The following is a 16,444-nucleotide window of genomic DNA, read 5'->3' on the forward strand; positions in this document are numbered from 1 at the left end:
TTTAAGTATATAAGCGATAAAGCCTTGTAGACCGACTAGGGTCCAGGCAGTCCTCAGTTGCACCTGTAATTTTGTTAGAATTAGAAATTAGTTATTTGGATTTGGATTTTTTATTTTTACTAGGGAAAAAAATAGGTAAAATAAATAAAAAACAAAACAGCATCATGAAACAATACCTGAAAACAGATTAATTCTCTGTAGCTAAGGAAATAATCCTGCTTGATGCTTGATCTCTTTGTATTTGTTATTCCTGTTCCCCTTTTCCCCGTTACCCATTTGTCCATCCTTTTTGATAGCTTCAGTCCTTTCTACTTTAAACATTCTTTCTTCGTGGTTTCATATGCCCCTGAGTTCCTTGAAAAATCTTTTATGTATTTCCCTAGTGTATGCAGTATAAGAATAACAAAGTACTACCAATTTTCTTTATTATTACTATGTTTTTATTATGTATGTGTGTGATGTCTCCATATATGTCTGCACCACTTGTGTGTCTAATGCCTAGTACCTTTGAAGGTCATAAGGCAAGCCAGGCATGGTGGTCCACAACTTTAACCCCAGCACTGGGGAGACAGAAACAGTGTATCTCTGTAAGTTTGAAAGACTCTGTCTCCAAATAATGAAAAACAAACAAAAACGAGGGCATGAGATTCTCTGGAGCTGGAGTTACAAACAGTTTAGGTTGCCATGTGGGTGCTGCTGATTGAATCTGAATTCTCTGCAGAAGCAGCCAGTGCTTGTAACTCTAAAAAGTCTCCAGCACCACTCATACCAATTTTCTTCAAACTATAATATACAGTGTGTACCATGTAACCTGTCTCATCTGGCAAGACATGTAGCATGTTATTACAGCACTCCCGTGACAGTACCATTGGAAGTGACTTCTCTTCCCTGTAGTGACTGACGGCTTTACCTTTCTTATGGTTCTCTAGTTTCCTGGCTTTATAACATTTTAGTCTTTGAGGGTTTTGTTATTATTTTGTTCCTGTATATGTATATGTGTCCATGTGTCTGCATATATATTAGACTCTGACTCATGCTTTTTTTCTCTCCTTAATGTGTACGTTCTGGGAAACTTTGGTCTTTGGTTCATGGTCTATCTGTTGTCGGGTGGGGGTGCACATGCCTGTGTGTACACATGCAGAGGCCAGAGAAGGATGTCTTCCTCTATTGCAGTCTGCTTTAGTGCTTTGAGATGGGGGTCTCTCACCAAACTGAAGCTTCCCTTTTATCTAGACTGGCTGGTAAGGCGGGTTGACCATTTTTCTCTGGGTCCTACTGCTGTTAGTTACAGGAACAAGTAATTGTGTTCACCTTTTTACGTGGATGTGGGAATTTGAACTCAGATCCTCATACCAAATGCTCCATACCAACCCCAAGTCTTGATCTACAATATAACTTGCCTACTGTATATCTCTGTCACCATAAATCCAATAATACTTGTTTTTTCTTATGTTTATTTTTAATTATGTGTGGAGGTGTATTTCTGTGTTTGAGCATCTGCATATGAGTGCCCACAGAAGCCACAAGAGGTTGCTGAATCCTCTGGAGCTGTAGTTACAGACATTTGTTAGCCGTATAACATAGGAGCTAGGAACTGACATAGTCTTCTGCAAGAGCAGTACTCACTCTGAGCCTTGGCGCCATCGTAATTCTTCTGTGTGGAGTCGCTTTCCTGTTTTGTTCATTCTGTTCTCAAATCTAAAACTTAAAGGACTGACGTTTTCATTGCTTCTTACTTTGTGACCACAGTTCTGCCTTCTATTGTTTTTCTTATTTTTTGTCTTTAACATTTCTCCCTCTATGTTTGGTCCTTTTATGAGTTTACTGTAATTACCTTCTGTTTGTAACCAACTGTGTATACCATTTTGTATAATAGTAAAATATATATTGATAGAAAATATTCTCTTTCTCTCTTTGTTGAGATAGAATCCCCCTTGTAATCCACTCTATCCTGAGAATTGACATATTTACTTAGACTGTCCTGAAACTTGGAATCCTCTCTCCTTAGTCTTCTGATACTTACCACCAGGCTCATTTGAAAACCTTATATTTTAGAAAAATTTTATTTTGGAAAAGGTAAGTATTTTTCACATCTCTTTTGGAAAACTTTCTTTTGAGTCCAAGTCTCTCTACAGAGTCCTGGCTGTCTTGGGACTCACTATGTAGACCAGTCTGTCCACAGAGATTTGCCTGCCTTGAGTATTGTGATTAAAGGTGTGTGCCACTACATCCATCTGGAAAACTTTCTTTTATATGCTTGAATATAAAATCTGATATTGGATCTAGTTTTGACCAGTCATGTGCATTAATAATCTAATTTTTAAAATGGTATAGAATACCTTCTGGTTATTAGACTGTCATTAGAAATTAGAAATATTCAACATTAGCTGAACAGTGGTAGTGTACGCCTTTAAATCTCAGTACTTGGGAAGGCAGAGGCGGTGGATCTCTGGGAATTTGAGGCTAGCCTGGTCTACAGAGCGAGTTCCAGAACAGCCAGGGCTACATAGAGAAACCCTGTCTTGAAAAAACAAAAGAAAGCGAAAAAAGAAAAGGGATAGAAAGGAGCAGGATCTTTCCGTTGAATCTCAGACCCACGTTGTGTAATCCCCGGGCATCCTGGTACTGCCCTATCACCAAAAAACAGTAGGAGTATGTGGTCTGCTATGCCTGCCGCCCCCCCCCCCCCCCGTTTTTTGTTTTTGTTTTTTGTTTTTTTTAAGAAGGTTTCCCTGTGTAACAGTCCTAGCTGTCCTGGAACTTGCTTTGTAGATGAGGCTGGCTCCGAATTCACAGAGATCAACCTACCTCTGTTTCCAGAGTAGTAGGATTAAAGGTGTGTGCCATCATGCCCAGCCCTGGGGGACTTTTTACTTTGCTGGTACTGCCTACTAAGTTCCTCTTCCACTAAATCTATTCTTTGACGACTCATACTTTATATTGTCTTAATCTCTTGTGAGTCCTGGTGGATGATAAGTAGGGACTGAGAATGGGTCTTCCTTGAACAGCCAGTTAGTTTGTAATCAGACCCCAACTTTCCTTCTTGGTATAGGACTCTACATTAGAGCCTGTGAATGGTGAGGTTGTGGATGATGCCCTTAAGACCTCACTGGTGACTGAAGAGGAGGACTCCAGTGAAGGTCTGGAAGAAGAGCTAAAAGTCCCGTCTTTGAATTCCAGCGAAGAGACTGTGAATACTGTTCCAGTGGTGGCAGACCCTCCAAAAACTTCTGAGGCTGCACCAGACAAGGTAAGGCAGAATCACCTCACTTTCTTATAGGTAACCTTTGCCAGTAGTGGTGCCATTAGGTAAGGTGGAGGAGTCAGAATCTTTTCCTACACCCTAGCATATACTCTTTCAGACATAAATTTTTGTATGTCTTTCAAGGTTCAATTCCACCCCCACCCCACATCATAACTGCTTTATGGTAACAAAATGAGAACTCTCTTACAGGCTTAGGGAAATGATTAGAAAAATTCCAAAAAAACATGGTTTATCAAACAGTTGAATACTTATTATATACATTGGCTATTACTACTACAGTAATTTTGATTGTTTTAAATTCAGTAGACAAGCTAAAGAAAAGCTTGATGAATATTTAAAAATTAGTTTGGCTTTGAATATTTCAATTTACAGCTAAAAGACATATATACTAATGCTTTCTAAGTGTCTTACAAAGGTTGGTGAATAAAGCTCCCATTGTCCTTACCGCTGTTGTCCAGTGAAACTAGTTAGACTGAGCAAGGGATAGGATAGTGTTGTCCCAAGAGATTCTTCATTCTGGCTACAGTAACAGCAGAACTTAAAGATAACTGATGGTTTGGTAGAACCGTAGTGTTTTGGATACTCTTTTGAGGCAAAATGATTTCTTACTGTATTAAATTTGCCGTCAGACATTTTGAAGAAATTTCGGGTTCAATTTAGAATATGGACTTATTTGTAACAAAAATAATCAGTACTGAGTTCTTTACATATCAGTGACAGTGTTCTGAGAATGATTCATTTAGAACTGTATTATAAAACTGTTTACAGCTTTATTTTTGTATGGCTTTTTTCTCCCAGACCTCACCTGTTTCTGATTCAGAAATGTTGACAGATCAAGGCCCATCTGATGATAAAGGACATACTGAGGAAAAGCTAGTTTCAAAAAAGAAAACACATTTGGGGAGCTCAGACAGTGTTGCCACTCTGTCAAACGAAGAGAAGTCTGATGGTGGTTTCCCAAATTCTGCAGTAACAGACTTTCCTGAAGAGCCGGTCTCTGAGAATTTATCACCCAACACTACTTCCTCACTGGAGGATCAGGGTGAGGATGGAGTCCCGGAGGCCCAGGAAACATCTGCTGCTCAGAGTTCTCTGATAGAGGTAGAACTTGAAGATGTGCCATTTCCACAGAATGCAGGGCAGAAGAACCAGTCAGAGGAGCAATCTGAAGCGTCTTCTGAGCAACTGGACCAGTTCCCACAATCAGCTGAGAAAGCTGTGGACAGCAGCTCAGAGGAGATAGAAGTGGAAGTCCCTGTGGTAGACAGGAGGAATTTGAGAAGAAAGGCCAAAGGACATAAAGGACCTGCCAAGAAAAAAGCCAAACTGTCCTGAATGAAGAAATGCGTATGATAAATTCTTTGTAATGTAGTTGTTTTTAAACATAGTAATTAATAAACAGCAAGGGGCACAGGATAGATTCCAAAGTTTCAATCTGAACTTATTTATAAACGCATTTTCCTCTCTACCCTTCAAGGCTCACCATTCTTTTTTATTATTTTCTCTAAGTAACTTTTATTTTTATGAACCATGTGTCAATTTTGAGAATCCAGGTCATACATTTTTCTTTAGCACGTGGAACATCTAACCATTAATATTTCAAAAAAATTAAAAATCTAGTAGACTTTCTAACACAAAGATCCTAGAAATCTTTTATACTAAGGGCTTTAATGGTAAAACTTGGCAAGGGTTCTCAAAGCTTTATCTTAGTATCAAAAACAATCTCCACTTTTTAAATGTGGGCATAAGTAAACAAAAACGTGTCAATAAATTAAAATAATCTCAAATGAGAGGACAAAACATAGTTTTTGGCAGTGAACATGATTGTTTTTATTTCTTATTAGTTGTAGATAGTTCAACATGTGTGAAGTACAGTCTAGCCTTCCTATCATCTGACGTTAACAGTACTGTTAGAGACTTAACTGTGGCATATGGGTAATTTAAAATTCCACCTGACGTATTAGTTTGCTATAATTTTTTAATTTTTCTGTATACTTGCAGATGCTAAAAAGCTTGGGTATACTTTCATCTGGTAAACAATTCAAGCAATTGAATTTAGAATGTAGTTTAATTTGGACGGTGGGTCTGATCAGATACTTTTATTCCTGCCTAATAAATTAGAATTCTGCAGAAGTATAGGCCCTTCCTATGTCTGCTCAATCCCTCTACTGCTCTGTAAGTCACTGTGATTCTTCTGTTAAGACTTCCATCTAGCTTGCAATTTATACTTTTATTTCCATTTTGGGATAGGTTTAGAACCACATCTTTAGACCTATTCTATGAGGTGTCGAATGCCTAAATTCTATTTCTGCTGTTCCTTTGAGTCTTGTATACTTTAGATGTTCTGACTATTGACTGTAGGCTACCCTGTATGTGTACTTTACTGCAATGTCAAAAGCATTTAGTTTTTTTGTTTTATAGGGGGGAAACCTGTTCATTTCTTTGAGTTGGTTTAAAGTGAGCAAAACAATTATTCTTAGATGCCATAGAGAATCTGTCAGTAGTATTTTCAAAATACCATGTACTCTCATTTATACTCAAGTTGGAGGCTATTTTGAGACCATTAAGATTTATTATTATGAAACAGTTTGAGCCTTGAGAAAATACCTGGACTTTGTGTCCTTATGTGAGGTGCTGTGAGTTTGGATTTGCAGTCTTCAGTTGGTTAGGTTAGGTGATTTGGTGATGTCAGGTCTTACATTTAGGGATGAGATGTTTTAGAAAATCCAATTAATTAAAATCTTTAAGCAGACCAAATAGTAAACTCTACTATGATGTTAGAACTTGTATTTACCTGTTGTTTTTATTTTTGGCTAGAAGTTAGTTAAATGATTGTTAAGTGAAAATTACGGCATTTTTCTCAGTGCTAAGTTAAAGAATAGGTGTGAGTAACTCTGAATTTGCCTGATGCTGATGCTGTTTTACACATTTAGAGAAGCTTTTGTTAGGATCTCAACTAGGGATAGTATCTGAAGAGTCTGTTAAGATTCAGAAACTTAAATTCTAGTTTGTTTTTTTTTTTTTGACTACTGTTCCCTTTACATTCTTTAAATGAGTGTTTTTAAAAGATTGCACTCACTGGCAGCTTGATGTGTGAATAGTCTCTTGAGTTAAAGCAAAATACTCATCACACTGGGGACTAGTATATAAACTTATACTTATTAAACTTGTTTACTATAACTGGAATTTAAAGCAATTTCAAAACATTTAGCACACAAGGAAATGTGTTGTCTGTGACAGAAGTTAAAGTTTAGAGATCACGGGAAAAATTTTGTCACACAGGAAAGATCTTTCATGTTCAGTAGCATACTGATCATATAAAATTTATAATAAAATTTGTATGTAGTAGGGAACCTAAATAAACTTAATTCAATACTTGTAGTTTTTGCAAGGCATTAGGAGGGCTGCTGTGACTTCAAGCAGCTAGTTTTGTATGTTTGGTCACACCCTGTCATATCTTGGAAACTGGTACTTTTTGTTTAGAAGTCATGTTTGTGGAGAAGGGTGTTCCCTTCTGGTGTATATACATATATATTTCCGTATATAATATAAAGCAGATGAGTATTAGCAAAATTTTAGTTTTACTTTCAAACCTAAACTATTAGACCACACAAAAAATTATTTAAGAATTTTATTGTAAAGCTCCTTTACAAGTTTTAAAGATGGAGAGATTATATTATGATTTTTAACAATATCAAATAATAGCATGACTTAGAATGTCAGTCATCTATGTTATGTTCACATCCTTCTACTTTAATGTGTCTATGTTATTTCCACTGGTTTGCAGAGCAAGGAATTCTAGTCATTAATGGTTTACTTTTAATAGATCATCACAGTGTTACCTGAGATGGTTTGTGACTTTAGCATAGTGTTCCCTTAAACCCTGTCTATGAGCTAAACATCTCCAAGGCTCCTTCCTCTGCAATTACCTTCTAAGGTGTGGTCACACCAGCAGCCTACACAGATTTCAATGTAAATAAGGAGTTTATACTAACACTACTCATATGTAACCATATTTAGGAAGCAACTTCTGCCTTTTATGTCCACTCGCAATCTGGTGTTTTTTGGTGTGGTCTGTTACATATGTCATGCTTGCTTTCATACTTCCTACAAGATAGTTTGCTGTTTTTATTTCTTAAAAAAAGCAAACCTACTTCAGCAATACCACACTGATTACCTGAAGTCAGACTTCCTTTCACTATCTCTGACTTGAGCGAATAAATCATATAGTACCCATTTTTATTGGTGGAAAACGTTAAAATCTAATTGTAAGAAAGGTCCTGAGGTGAATCTGTTTGTACTAAATGGTCATTTACTACCACCATCTTTGTATGTTCTAAAACTTAGAGGAAAAAAATGTTGTATTATTCAGAGCTGCAAGTCTTACTGGAGAATTTACGGTTTGTTTCCTTGCTAGTCTTCCCCCCACCTTAATGTTTAAAATAGTAATTAAACCTATATTTTGTGATTGTTTTCTGGTCTGTTTTCAATTTTTTTCTTTTTTCCCCCAATTTTCATTCATGAAGATGTGCTTAATTATTGTAATAGACATTGAATGATTCTGTTAAAGGCAAAACTAGTCACATTGGCTGACTTTAAAAAAAAAAGTCATGACCATATGATTCACAGAACAAAAAAGAGCTTGGATTAAGTTACAATTCCAAATCATGACTTTTAATCTAATTAACTGCTGCATTTCAGGGCACTAGTACATGGTCTAGAACTATCTAACCAATTTTTACCATCATTGTAGTAGTATAAATGTAGAAGTACACTGGAGTTCACTGACGTACTACATAAATTATTAGTTACAAGTGGAAAAGCTACAAGTTGTGTTCAGTTTAATTTATCTTCTCACATACTTTTAATGTAGTATTTCTTAAAACACTTATCTCGTTTAACATGTTCCATTTTTTAGGGTTAATGGCAGTGAGATGGAAAATACTTAATAATTAAGTGTTCATTAACCTTAATGGGTACTTAAAACTACACTGGGGTTTTTTTCAGCAATGCTGCATGCCCACTCTTTAGTTCACATACATCTATTTGTATGCTTGCTATTCAGTTACTACATTTTATTGACATGTAAGCCCTTAGGCCCCAAACTAAACACTCACTGTAAAACTGTGCAGTTTTTATTTTTTATTTACAATTTAATAAATACTCCTCGATGACTGCTCATGGGTAGGCACCTTGGTAGTATTCAGAAAGATCACAGTGGTGGTGTTTTCCTAACGGTGCGTAGTTTTCAGTAGAAGTCACTATCAAACCAGCAAGACGGCATTTATGCACCCATCATTTTCAGGATTGTTTGTAACTTGGGCATACTTTCCTAAGGAGAAGAAAACCCAAAAGAAGAGAATAATGTTAACAAAAATAATCTTAAAGCATAAAACTTTTGTCTAAAGTCTAACTACTTTAAACTTATGTAATTATGTTCACAAATGGCAGCCAGCTCCATTTTATTAATACATTTTATTAGTGTCTACTTTCCCATGATGACTTACTTTGATTTACTTTGCTTTAATGAATTTCAAATCAGTCTAACAATCTATTTTAAACAATATCTTCCTTTTCAAACAACATCTTAAATTTAAGAATAATCTGGGCAGTAAAAGCAAAAACTAAATCAGGAAAAGACTCATCGCTCCAAGCCCCTAACATACTTGGCTCTTCTTCATTAGAGAGAAAGTAGTTGTATACTTTTAATACTCAGGAAAGTGTTTGCATTAGGCTACAGGAAAGCAATCCCACATTTGAACTTTTACTTACCCCAAATAACCTTGCCTCCTTGTGTCACAAGGCCCAACTCGCTCACATTCACTTCAATAACTGTACCTTTGGTGATTACACCCAGAGTTGTATATAATGGGGATGATGGATTCTTTTTCACACCAAGTATTGGCAAGCAAAAGGTGGCTTTCAGCTCAGGATGTGTGACATGAGCTTTTTTGAAACGCAGACCCTGGAAAGTCAACCACAAGAGTGAGTCCACAAGGTGGGCAGGGGCTTTAGAATCCTTTTTTTCTAGTCTTCTAGTCATCTCAACTAGGAGATGAATATTGCCTTAAACCATCAAATAAAATATTAACATTTCTGCAGACTAAAAATCTCAGTGGATAAATGTGGTAGAAAGAAGTACACACGGGGCTGGAGAGATGGCACAGAGGTTAAGAGCATTGCCTGTTCTTCCAAAGGTCCTGAGTTCAATTCCCAGCAACCACATGATGGCTCACAACCATCTGTAATGAGATCTGGTGCCCTCTTCTGGCCTTCAGGCATACAGGCGGACTGAATATTGTATACATAATTAATAAATGAATGAATGAATGAATAGAAAGAAATACACACAATCAAAAAGGTTTCCCATGTCAGAATACCCAGTTAATAGCTGTGTTTTTCTAGTCACTGCACTCACTGAGTATACTCCATGCCAGACACTGCTAGAGCTCACGAGTACCTTGTTTATACATGACAACCTCCCAGGAGCCCTCCAGGTCTGCACGTTTGATTAAATCATATGTGGTAAATGGAATCAAACCTATGGGTTCCAATTTCAGATTCCAAATACTTCAGCCATCTTTAAACATGGGGAAGAAAAAGGGATTGGTGGGTGTTAGCTTTCTTTATGTAGATGGTAATATGACTCAAAGACTGGAGAATATTCTGAGAGGTCCATGTCACAGAGATGCCACCAAGTCCCCTGAATGGGGTCCTATCAGTACAGTACTTTAAATATCAGAACATCATGCAGTCTTGCTTTATTTTTACCTCTGGGGATGGAAGGAAAATGATGTTTAATTAAGTTCTTAGTATTGAAAGAAAGTTCCCTCCCCGGAAAAAAATGCCACCAAAATTTATTCCAAAGATTATAAATACAAAGTTAAGGTCAGGAATCATGAGTGAATAAATGTTCTGGGCTGTGCAGGCAGGTAGCTTCTGGTGCAGTAGGTGAACGGGGGGGGGGGGGGGGGGGGGGTTGAACTGCCCTATCCAGTGAAAAAGCTGGTAGCAGTGATTGTAAGCATTTGAATCCATTACGAATTACTTAGATTGAGCATTAAGATCAATACCACCAACATTCATGTATCTAAGCAGGCTAGGCTTACGGTGGCACATTAAATCTCTGAAAGGATTCTGATAAAAATCAGTTCCATATATTTCAAAGCAGGAGGGGAAATTCTAGGCAGGGGATTAGTTTGTTAAGATATTATTACTGCTGTCAACAGAAATTAAGCTATTTTATAGTCCTTATAAAAACAAAATAGTTATACTATTTAGAATGTATACAAAAGGAGTAAAAATGACATTTACCTCACTAAAGCTCAAGCTAAGTCCAGTGCTTTTTTGTCTTTTGGCTAAGATCAAATGTAAGCGAACATTCTTACTCAAATTGTCTAATTAGTTGGTATCAAAGGCCTAGCACTTCAGGCATAATAGCATCTATCTTGTTGAATAAAGAAATATGACTATTAAAGAATGAAGAGTCTAGTGTATAATGTTTAAATACAAGAATTCACTAGCGATGTGTTATAAAAATTCTTTTATCTCAAATCTATTATGAATCTGAAGACTCAGCCTAGATTCATGGAAAATACAAAGTAAATTTCAATTAATGACGTAACAAAAATAGCACAAAATGCTCTCCAAGCTGTTTTTCACATCAATTTTAGCAATTTCAGGAAACTGTAATATTCTTTTTCCAAGAATATTTAACAAGGGGTTAACATTAAGTCATCATACTCCCATGGAAACTTACCATTGGCCTGATAAACCTTTCATATTTAGGTGGTTTTCTTGTAAAACCATCACCAACAAAGCAGACTTTAGTAACCATCCTCTTCCATGCCTTCTTTTTTCTTTTTCCTGTTCGAATAACTTTCAATACTTCTGTTTCTCCTTGGGCACGAACTTTGGGTAGAGGGACTTCCCATTTTCCCTAGAAGTGCAGGTTTGTATTGTAATTAAAAGAGAGTAAGAATGAGTCACGCGTTTTAGTTAGAGTAGAACACTTACTTCCCCTAAACCATTCAGCACATTTCACTTGTTGTTCAACTGTTTTGGGGAAGTCTGTGCTGTTTCTTCAGAAGCCATAATTAAGAAAAATCAGTTAAGTTCATATATCCTGGTACATTAAATAAATGGTTAAGCTAAGAGTTCTTCATACCTTGTTATGGACCCAAAACCTGTTCCTCTAAGGCAATGACTTATCAACAGTGTATGTCCTAGTTACTAGTTTCAAGCACAGTATCCCACTTGGTTTCTTTGTTATTTTACTCTAAAATGGACTTTGAGACTGATCATCATGTTGTCAGGTGTTTTGTACTGCTCCAGAATACACAGACACACAAAACAAAACCTCTCAAGGTATATCAATACTAGGCATTGGAAAGAATACTGGACTAATGCAGAGCAACTCCAGCATTTCACAATGACCTGGCAGCCAAGAATGATTTACAATCCCTTAAACTCTAGATTCTTTTATCTGCAGTTAGAATAGTTCAATCTATTCATTGAGTAGATAACTGCTACTCCTCATAACGTTCTAATTTGGGATATTTACAAATTGAAAAAAAATATTTTAATACTGTGTATTTTCCTATTAGATTTCTTATTCTATTCACAGGTGCTTAAAAATTTGCTCTTTTTCAAATTGGGACAGAATATTAGCTAGCTTGACAGTAATTGTAAAAGGTGTAGTAAAAGAATTGTTGAATTTTTATCTAAGTTAAGTCCCTTTGGAAATTTTCCACTAGAACCAATTTTGGCACTGCAAGGCAGGAAAACAAGGAAGTTGTGTTTTTCTCCACAGTACAACAGCATCAGGGATTTTCAATTGTAGGAAGTCATTATCTACTGAATTCTTAAGGTTCATTAATTAATTTTTTATTTTTAAATGAAAGATGTATGACATTCTCTTTTTTTGGTTTTTCAAGACAGGGTTTCTCTGTGTAGCTTTGGAACCTGTCCTGGAACTAGCTCTGTAGACCAGGCTGGCCTCAAACTAAGAGATCCGCCTGCCTCTGCCTCCCGAGTGCTGGGATTAAAAGCGTGCACCACTACTGACTGACCAGATGTATGACATTCTAATGGCTTGCAGGATTTCATGAAGATGAAATTGGTTTCCTACTTGCTATTTAGCAAAGGATGACCTTGAACTTCTGATCCTCCTGCCTTCCCCACCTCCCAAGTGCTGGGATTACAGACAAACTAGGCAAACTCTTATCAACTGAGCTATGTCCACAGCTCCCTGTGACATATTAAGTTAAAACTTAAATTTGAAATTTTTTTCCAACGGGGATATTTCAATCTTGGTGATAAGACAGAAGTTTCTATCAAACTAAATTTATAAAATTGTTGCTTGAGAGCTGGCTTAGCAGCCAGGATCCCTTCAAATGCTGCTTTTCAGAGGACCTGGGTTCAGTTCTCAGCACCCACATAGCAGCTCATAACAGTAATTCCAGTTCTCGGGGAATCCTCTTCTGCCCTTTGTGGGCATCAATGGTGTCATAAATGCACACACATGGGCAAACATACATATAAAAATAATCAAATCTTAAAATCACCATCAAAATAAAAAATTTACAAAACATTTTAGGGCTTTGATATACAAATGGAACTATAGTTGCACTTAATGTTCCAAATTAAACTGGAGATAAGCCTACAACCTCTAATTTAAATATTTCTGTCAAGCAAAACAAGATTAATTTTTTTTTCATTGCTTACCGCCTTCTCTTTTCGTTTCTGCTTAATCATGTTGGAAAGCACTTTTGCTCTAGATTGCCCCTCTCTGTCCAGCAGGTAGGCAGGTACTGCTCCTTGTGGAGTCTTTTCATCATTCTTTTGCTTGGTGTTTCTCTTTTCATGCATCTTAATACTATCAGAAAGGAAAGAGATTTGGAATGTGTTTGGCAGTTATCACCCAATAGGTGTTCCCTGATTCTGAGAGTTAGACAGGACCACTTACGTCTTTTTCATTTGTATTTTCTCAGCATGGCGCTGTTTATGGTAGAGTTTAGCCTTCAGGCCAATCATTTTTTTTGCCTTCTTTGAACGTTCATGGGCCTCCCGACTTTCTTTCTTTCTCTTTTTCTCATGGTAATCCAAACGATATCCATAGCGTTTACGGTGTAATTCAATATGCTCATTTTGTGGCTGAAATGATTCAAGAAATGTTACTTTAATTCTTGTAAGCACTGAAAGGATTATTCTAAGATTTTACATAGCATACAAAGTAGGTAAGACTCCCACACTACCCAAAGCTTTAATGCCTCTAGTACTATCACCATTCATAGGATACGTCTTTACACCTGCATGAATCCCAGGAAAAGCTTCTGTTCAGTGAAGGGATTTATCTACTAAAGAGATGAGGTAACTATAGGATTTCGTTATTTTTTCAATATTGTCAGGTTTTTTTTTATTAGAAACTTTGTCAGTTTTACCAAAACACAATTTACATAAAACAAAATTTGCCATTTTTAGTTGTAGGTTTGAGTTGTAATTTCTGACCTCTCATATATTTCTGTAACCATTAAAATCAAGATGGTGTATTTATTTTCCATCACCCCAAAACATTCCTTTGTGCTACTTAAGTCACCCTCCCCCCACCGCCATCTTCAACCCTGTGTATTTTTTTCTTTTCCTTTTGGTTTTTATTGATGGTTCTCTGTGCAGCCCTGGCTGTCCTGGAACTCAGAGATCTGCCTGCCTCTGCCTTCCTAGTGCTAGGATTAAAGGTGTGCCACCACACCACTGCCAGACACAACCTTATATTTCTTTCTTTTTTTTAAATATTTATTTATTTATTATGTATACAATGTTCTCTCTGTGTGTATGCCCACAGGCCAGAAGAGGACACCAGATCCCCTTACAGATGGTTGTGAGCCACCATGTGGTTGCTGGGAATTGAACTCAGGACCTTGGAAAGAGCAGGCAATGCTCTTAACCTCTGAGCCATCTCTCCAGCCCACAACCTTATATTTCTATGTTTACTTTTTTCCCAGTGAATGAAATCTACAGAACACATACCCTTTTGCATCTGGCTTCTTTCAACTGGAATATATCCTTGTGTATATCAGTGCTTAATTATTTTATAATGATGAGTAGTGTCCCGGTGTGAGAACATAAACTCATTTGTTTGTCCACTGCCCAGATGATGATTATTTGGCCTTTTCCCCCTTTGGTAGTTAGCAATAAAGTTTCAATAATATAGTTGAATTCAGATCTCTGTATGGAAATTGTCCACTGCCATAACTGTCTTCCGAAGTGGGTGTATCATTTTGCTCATTGTCAGTACTATATGGAATCCCTTTGCATCCTAAATAGTTTCATTTTTATTGATTTAACAATGAAACTGATTAGCATTGATATGTTGAGCCCACAAAAAATGACAATGTAAGGTCAAGTCCAGTTTAGAGAATAATGCTAAGTAACAAAACTATTACAGATGGTGTTTTTAACTGCTAGCACATGAACTCTACAGCAAGTAAAGAAAGTTATAAGGCATTCCATTTTGTCGAGAAACATCCAGTAGAAAGAAAAGGGCAGGCAGTCTGGACAGATAGGTTTGGTTCCACAATTTATTCGCTGTTTGGCTTCTTGCAAAGACTATAGGTTTACTTACTGAGCAGTAAAATGGTGGGATGCCAATTAGTGCTTAATATACAGGGTTATTATCACAAGCCTCAACTCTGTTCCATCAGGCTGGCACTGTCGCCGCGCTAGTAAGACTTTAGTAGTGAACTGTCTCACTTGTGTTCCCCGTCCCGCAGCTAAGTTCCCAGAGTCTACATCCAACTCCACAGCGTCTCAGTTCCGCCTGCCACCGTCCTCCCCCGCGACAGTCCGAGCACGCTAACCCCCAAGTCCTCCGCCGCCAACGCCCGAGGCGGCCTCCTTACCATGACGACAGTCGCGGAACAGCCGTCCGCGACCTCCCAACTGCGAAAATCCTCTTCTGGGTCTCACTGACCCACGAGCACACTCCGCGCAAGGCGGAACGGGAAAGGGCAACACTTTAAGAACGCCGAGTGAAGCGTGAGCGCCACACAGCCGTTCCGAGTCGGCTCTCCGCTTCCAAAGCAGAAGAGCGGAAGTTGCTAGCAGGCGATATTTAGTTGACGCACCGCCGGAAATGGGAAAGTCTGCCCCCTACGGCACCGGAAGCCGGCAAGTCTGTACGTTCTCGTTCTTTCTGCAGGTATGAGGCTGCGGTAGGCAGTGGGGAGTTGTAACGTGAGGCCGTTGCCAGATTTGGAGTGGCGGGCGCCCCTTGCTCTCCTCAGTCTGGCAGAGAGAAGCTAGTCGTTGGTGCACAGTGCCTTGTGAATGCCACACTGCAGCGGCGACCCGGTCTTGTGCTGGGAACTGCTGACCTTGTGGCTGCGGCTGACAGCAGGCTCCAGAAGCCCAGCCCTTGATGCCTGCTGAATTAGGGATGTTTTTCTTCATCCTTTATCAAGGGCGACTCATTGTTTCTCTTGACACTAGTGTGTGCACAAGTAATTGAAATTTATTATGTAGAAAGTAAAACTGATGGGTCAACTGCCAGGAAAGCAAGAGATAATTTTTTTTTTTTTGTGGATTTAATTTCCTAAGTTCTTGAGGCCGGTTAGGACTGAGCGAACCTGGATGAACTGCCTCTCTATTGCCGGGAAGGAATTACCAAGAAAGCACATGTAATTAGGGTCAGTTTTACCTTTTAAAAAGTGTGTTTTGTGAATTTATTTTATTTTTTTTAGTGTGTATGAGTGTTTTGCGTACATGTATGTCTATGCACCACGAGCGTGCCCGGAGTCCTCGAGCCCAGAAGAAGGTGTTGGATTACAAAACATAGTTTGGAGTACTAGTGGGAATTGAACCTGGGTTCTCTGAAAGGACAGTCAATGCTTTTAACAGCTGAGCCATCTCATCAACCCCTAGTAGTCAAAAAAAAAAAAAAATCCTAGTTAACGCTTAAGTTTGGAACTACCAATATTAAAAAGTATTCATCCCAAGAAGTCTTAGTGCTTGGATTCAGGTTTTTGTCTCCATAGTATTTTGTTTTGTTTGAGTTGCCTAGAGTCAGTGTGAGTGCAAGAATTGTCTTCATCCACCCTAGAAAGCAGTGCTAAACGCAATTCTTATTGAATGTGTGGAGTTAGTTCTCATGTTGTTTCTGTGATGCCGTAGATGAAAGAT

General features: G+C 37.9%; 3 protein-coding genes across 11 annotated transcripts in view; 2 read left to right on the top strand and 1 right to left on the bottom strand.

Annotated features, from left to right (window-relative positions):
• Window positions 1-7,738, top strand: part of Fam169a (family with sequence similarity 169 member A) — a 61,563-nt gene extending 53,825 nt beyond the window's left edge. For all 3 annotated transcript variants that reach the window (XM_085676828.2, XM_085676827.2, XM_048441518.3), the window contains 2 exons: window positions 3,053-3,250; window positions 4,064-7,738. In XM_085676828.2, coding sequence (XP_085532954.1) covers window positions 3,053-3,250; window positions 4,064-4,600 — 735 coding nt within the window. In that variant the 3' untranslated portion in view covers window positions 4,601-7,738. The remainder of the gene's footprint in view (window positions 1-3,052; window positions 3,251-4,063) is intronic.
• Window positions 7,739-8,387: 649 nt separating this feature from the next.
• Nsa2 (NSA2 ribosome biogenesis factor) lies at window positions 8,388-15,325 on the bottom strand. The gene is made up of 6 exons (XM_048441521.3): window positions 15,166-15,325; window positions 13,233-13,420; window positions 12,992-13,142; window positions 11,025-11,204; window positions 9,038-9,230; window positions 8,388-8,597 (listed from the first exon to the last, which is right to left on the bottom strand). The coding sequence occupies exons 1-6, from the start codon at window positions 15,166-15,168 to the stop codon at window positions 8,530-8,532; spliced, it is 783 nt and encodes a 260-aa protein (XP_048297478.1). The 5' UTR covers window positions 15,169-15,325; the 3' UTR covers window positions 8,388-8,529.
• Window positions 15,326-15,371: 46 nt separating this feature from the next.
• Gfm2 (GTP dependent ribosome recycling factor mitochondrial 2) overlaps window positions 15,372-16,444 on the top strand; it is a 39,967-nt gene continuing 38,894 nt past the window's right edge. For 3 of the 7 annotated variants that reach the window (XR_014997105.2, XM_087896807.1, XM_087896808.1), the window contains exon 1: window positions 15,471-15,951. The gene's annotated coding sequence lies outside the window, so the exon portion shown is untranslated. The other 4 variants (XM_048441512.3, XM_048441513.3, XM_048441509.3 and 1 more) reach the window with 4 other exon arrangements.

Source organism: Myodes glareolus, chromosome 15, assembly GCF_982192425.1.
Source record: "Myodes glareolus chromosome 15, mMyoGla1.1, whole genome shotgun sequence".
In the NCBI taxonomy this organism is placed as follows: domain Eukaryota; kingdom Metazoa; phylum Chordata; class Mammalia; order Rodentia; family Cricetidae; genus Myodes; species Myodes glareolus.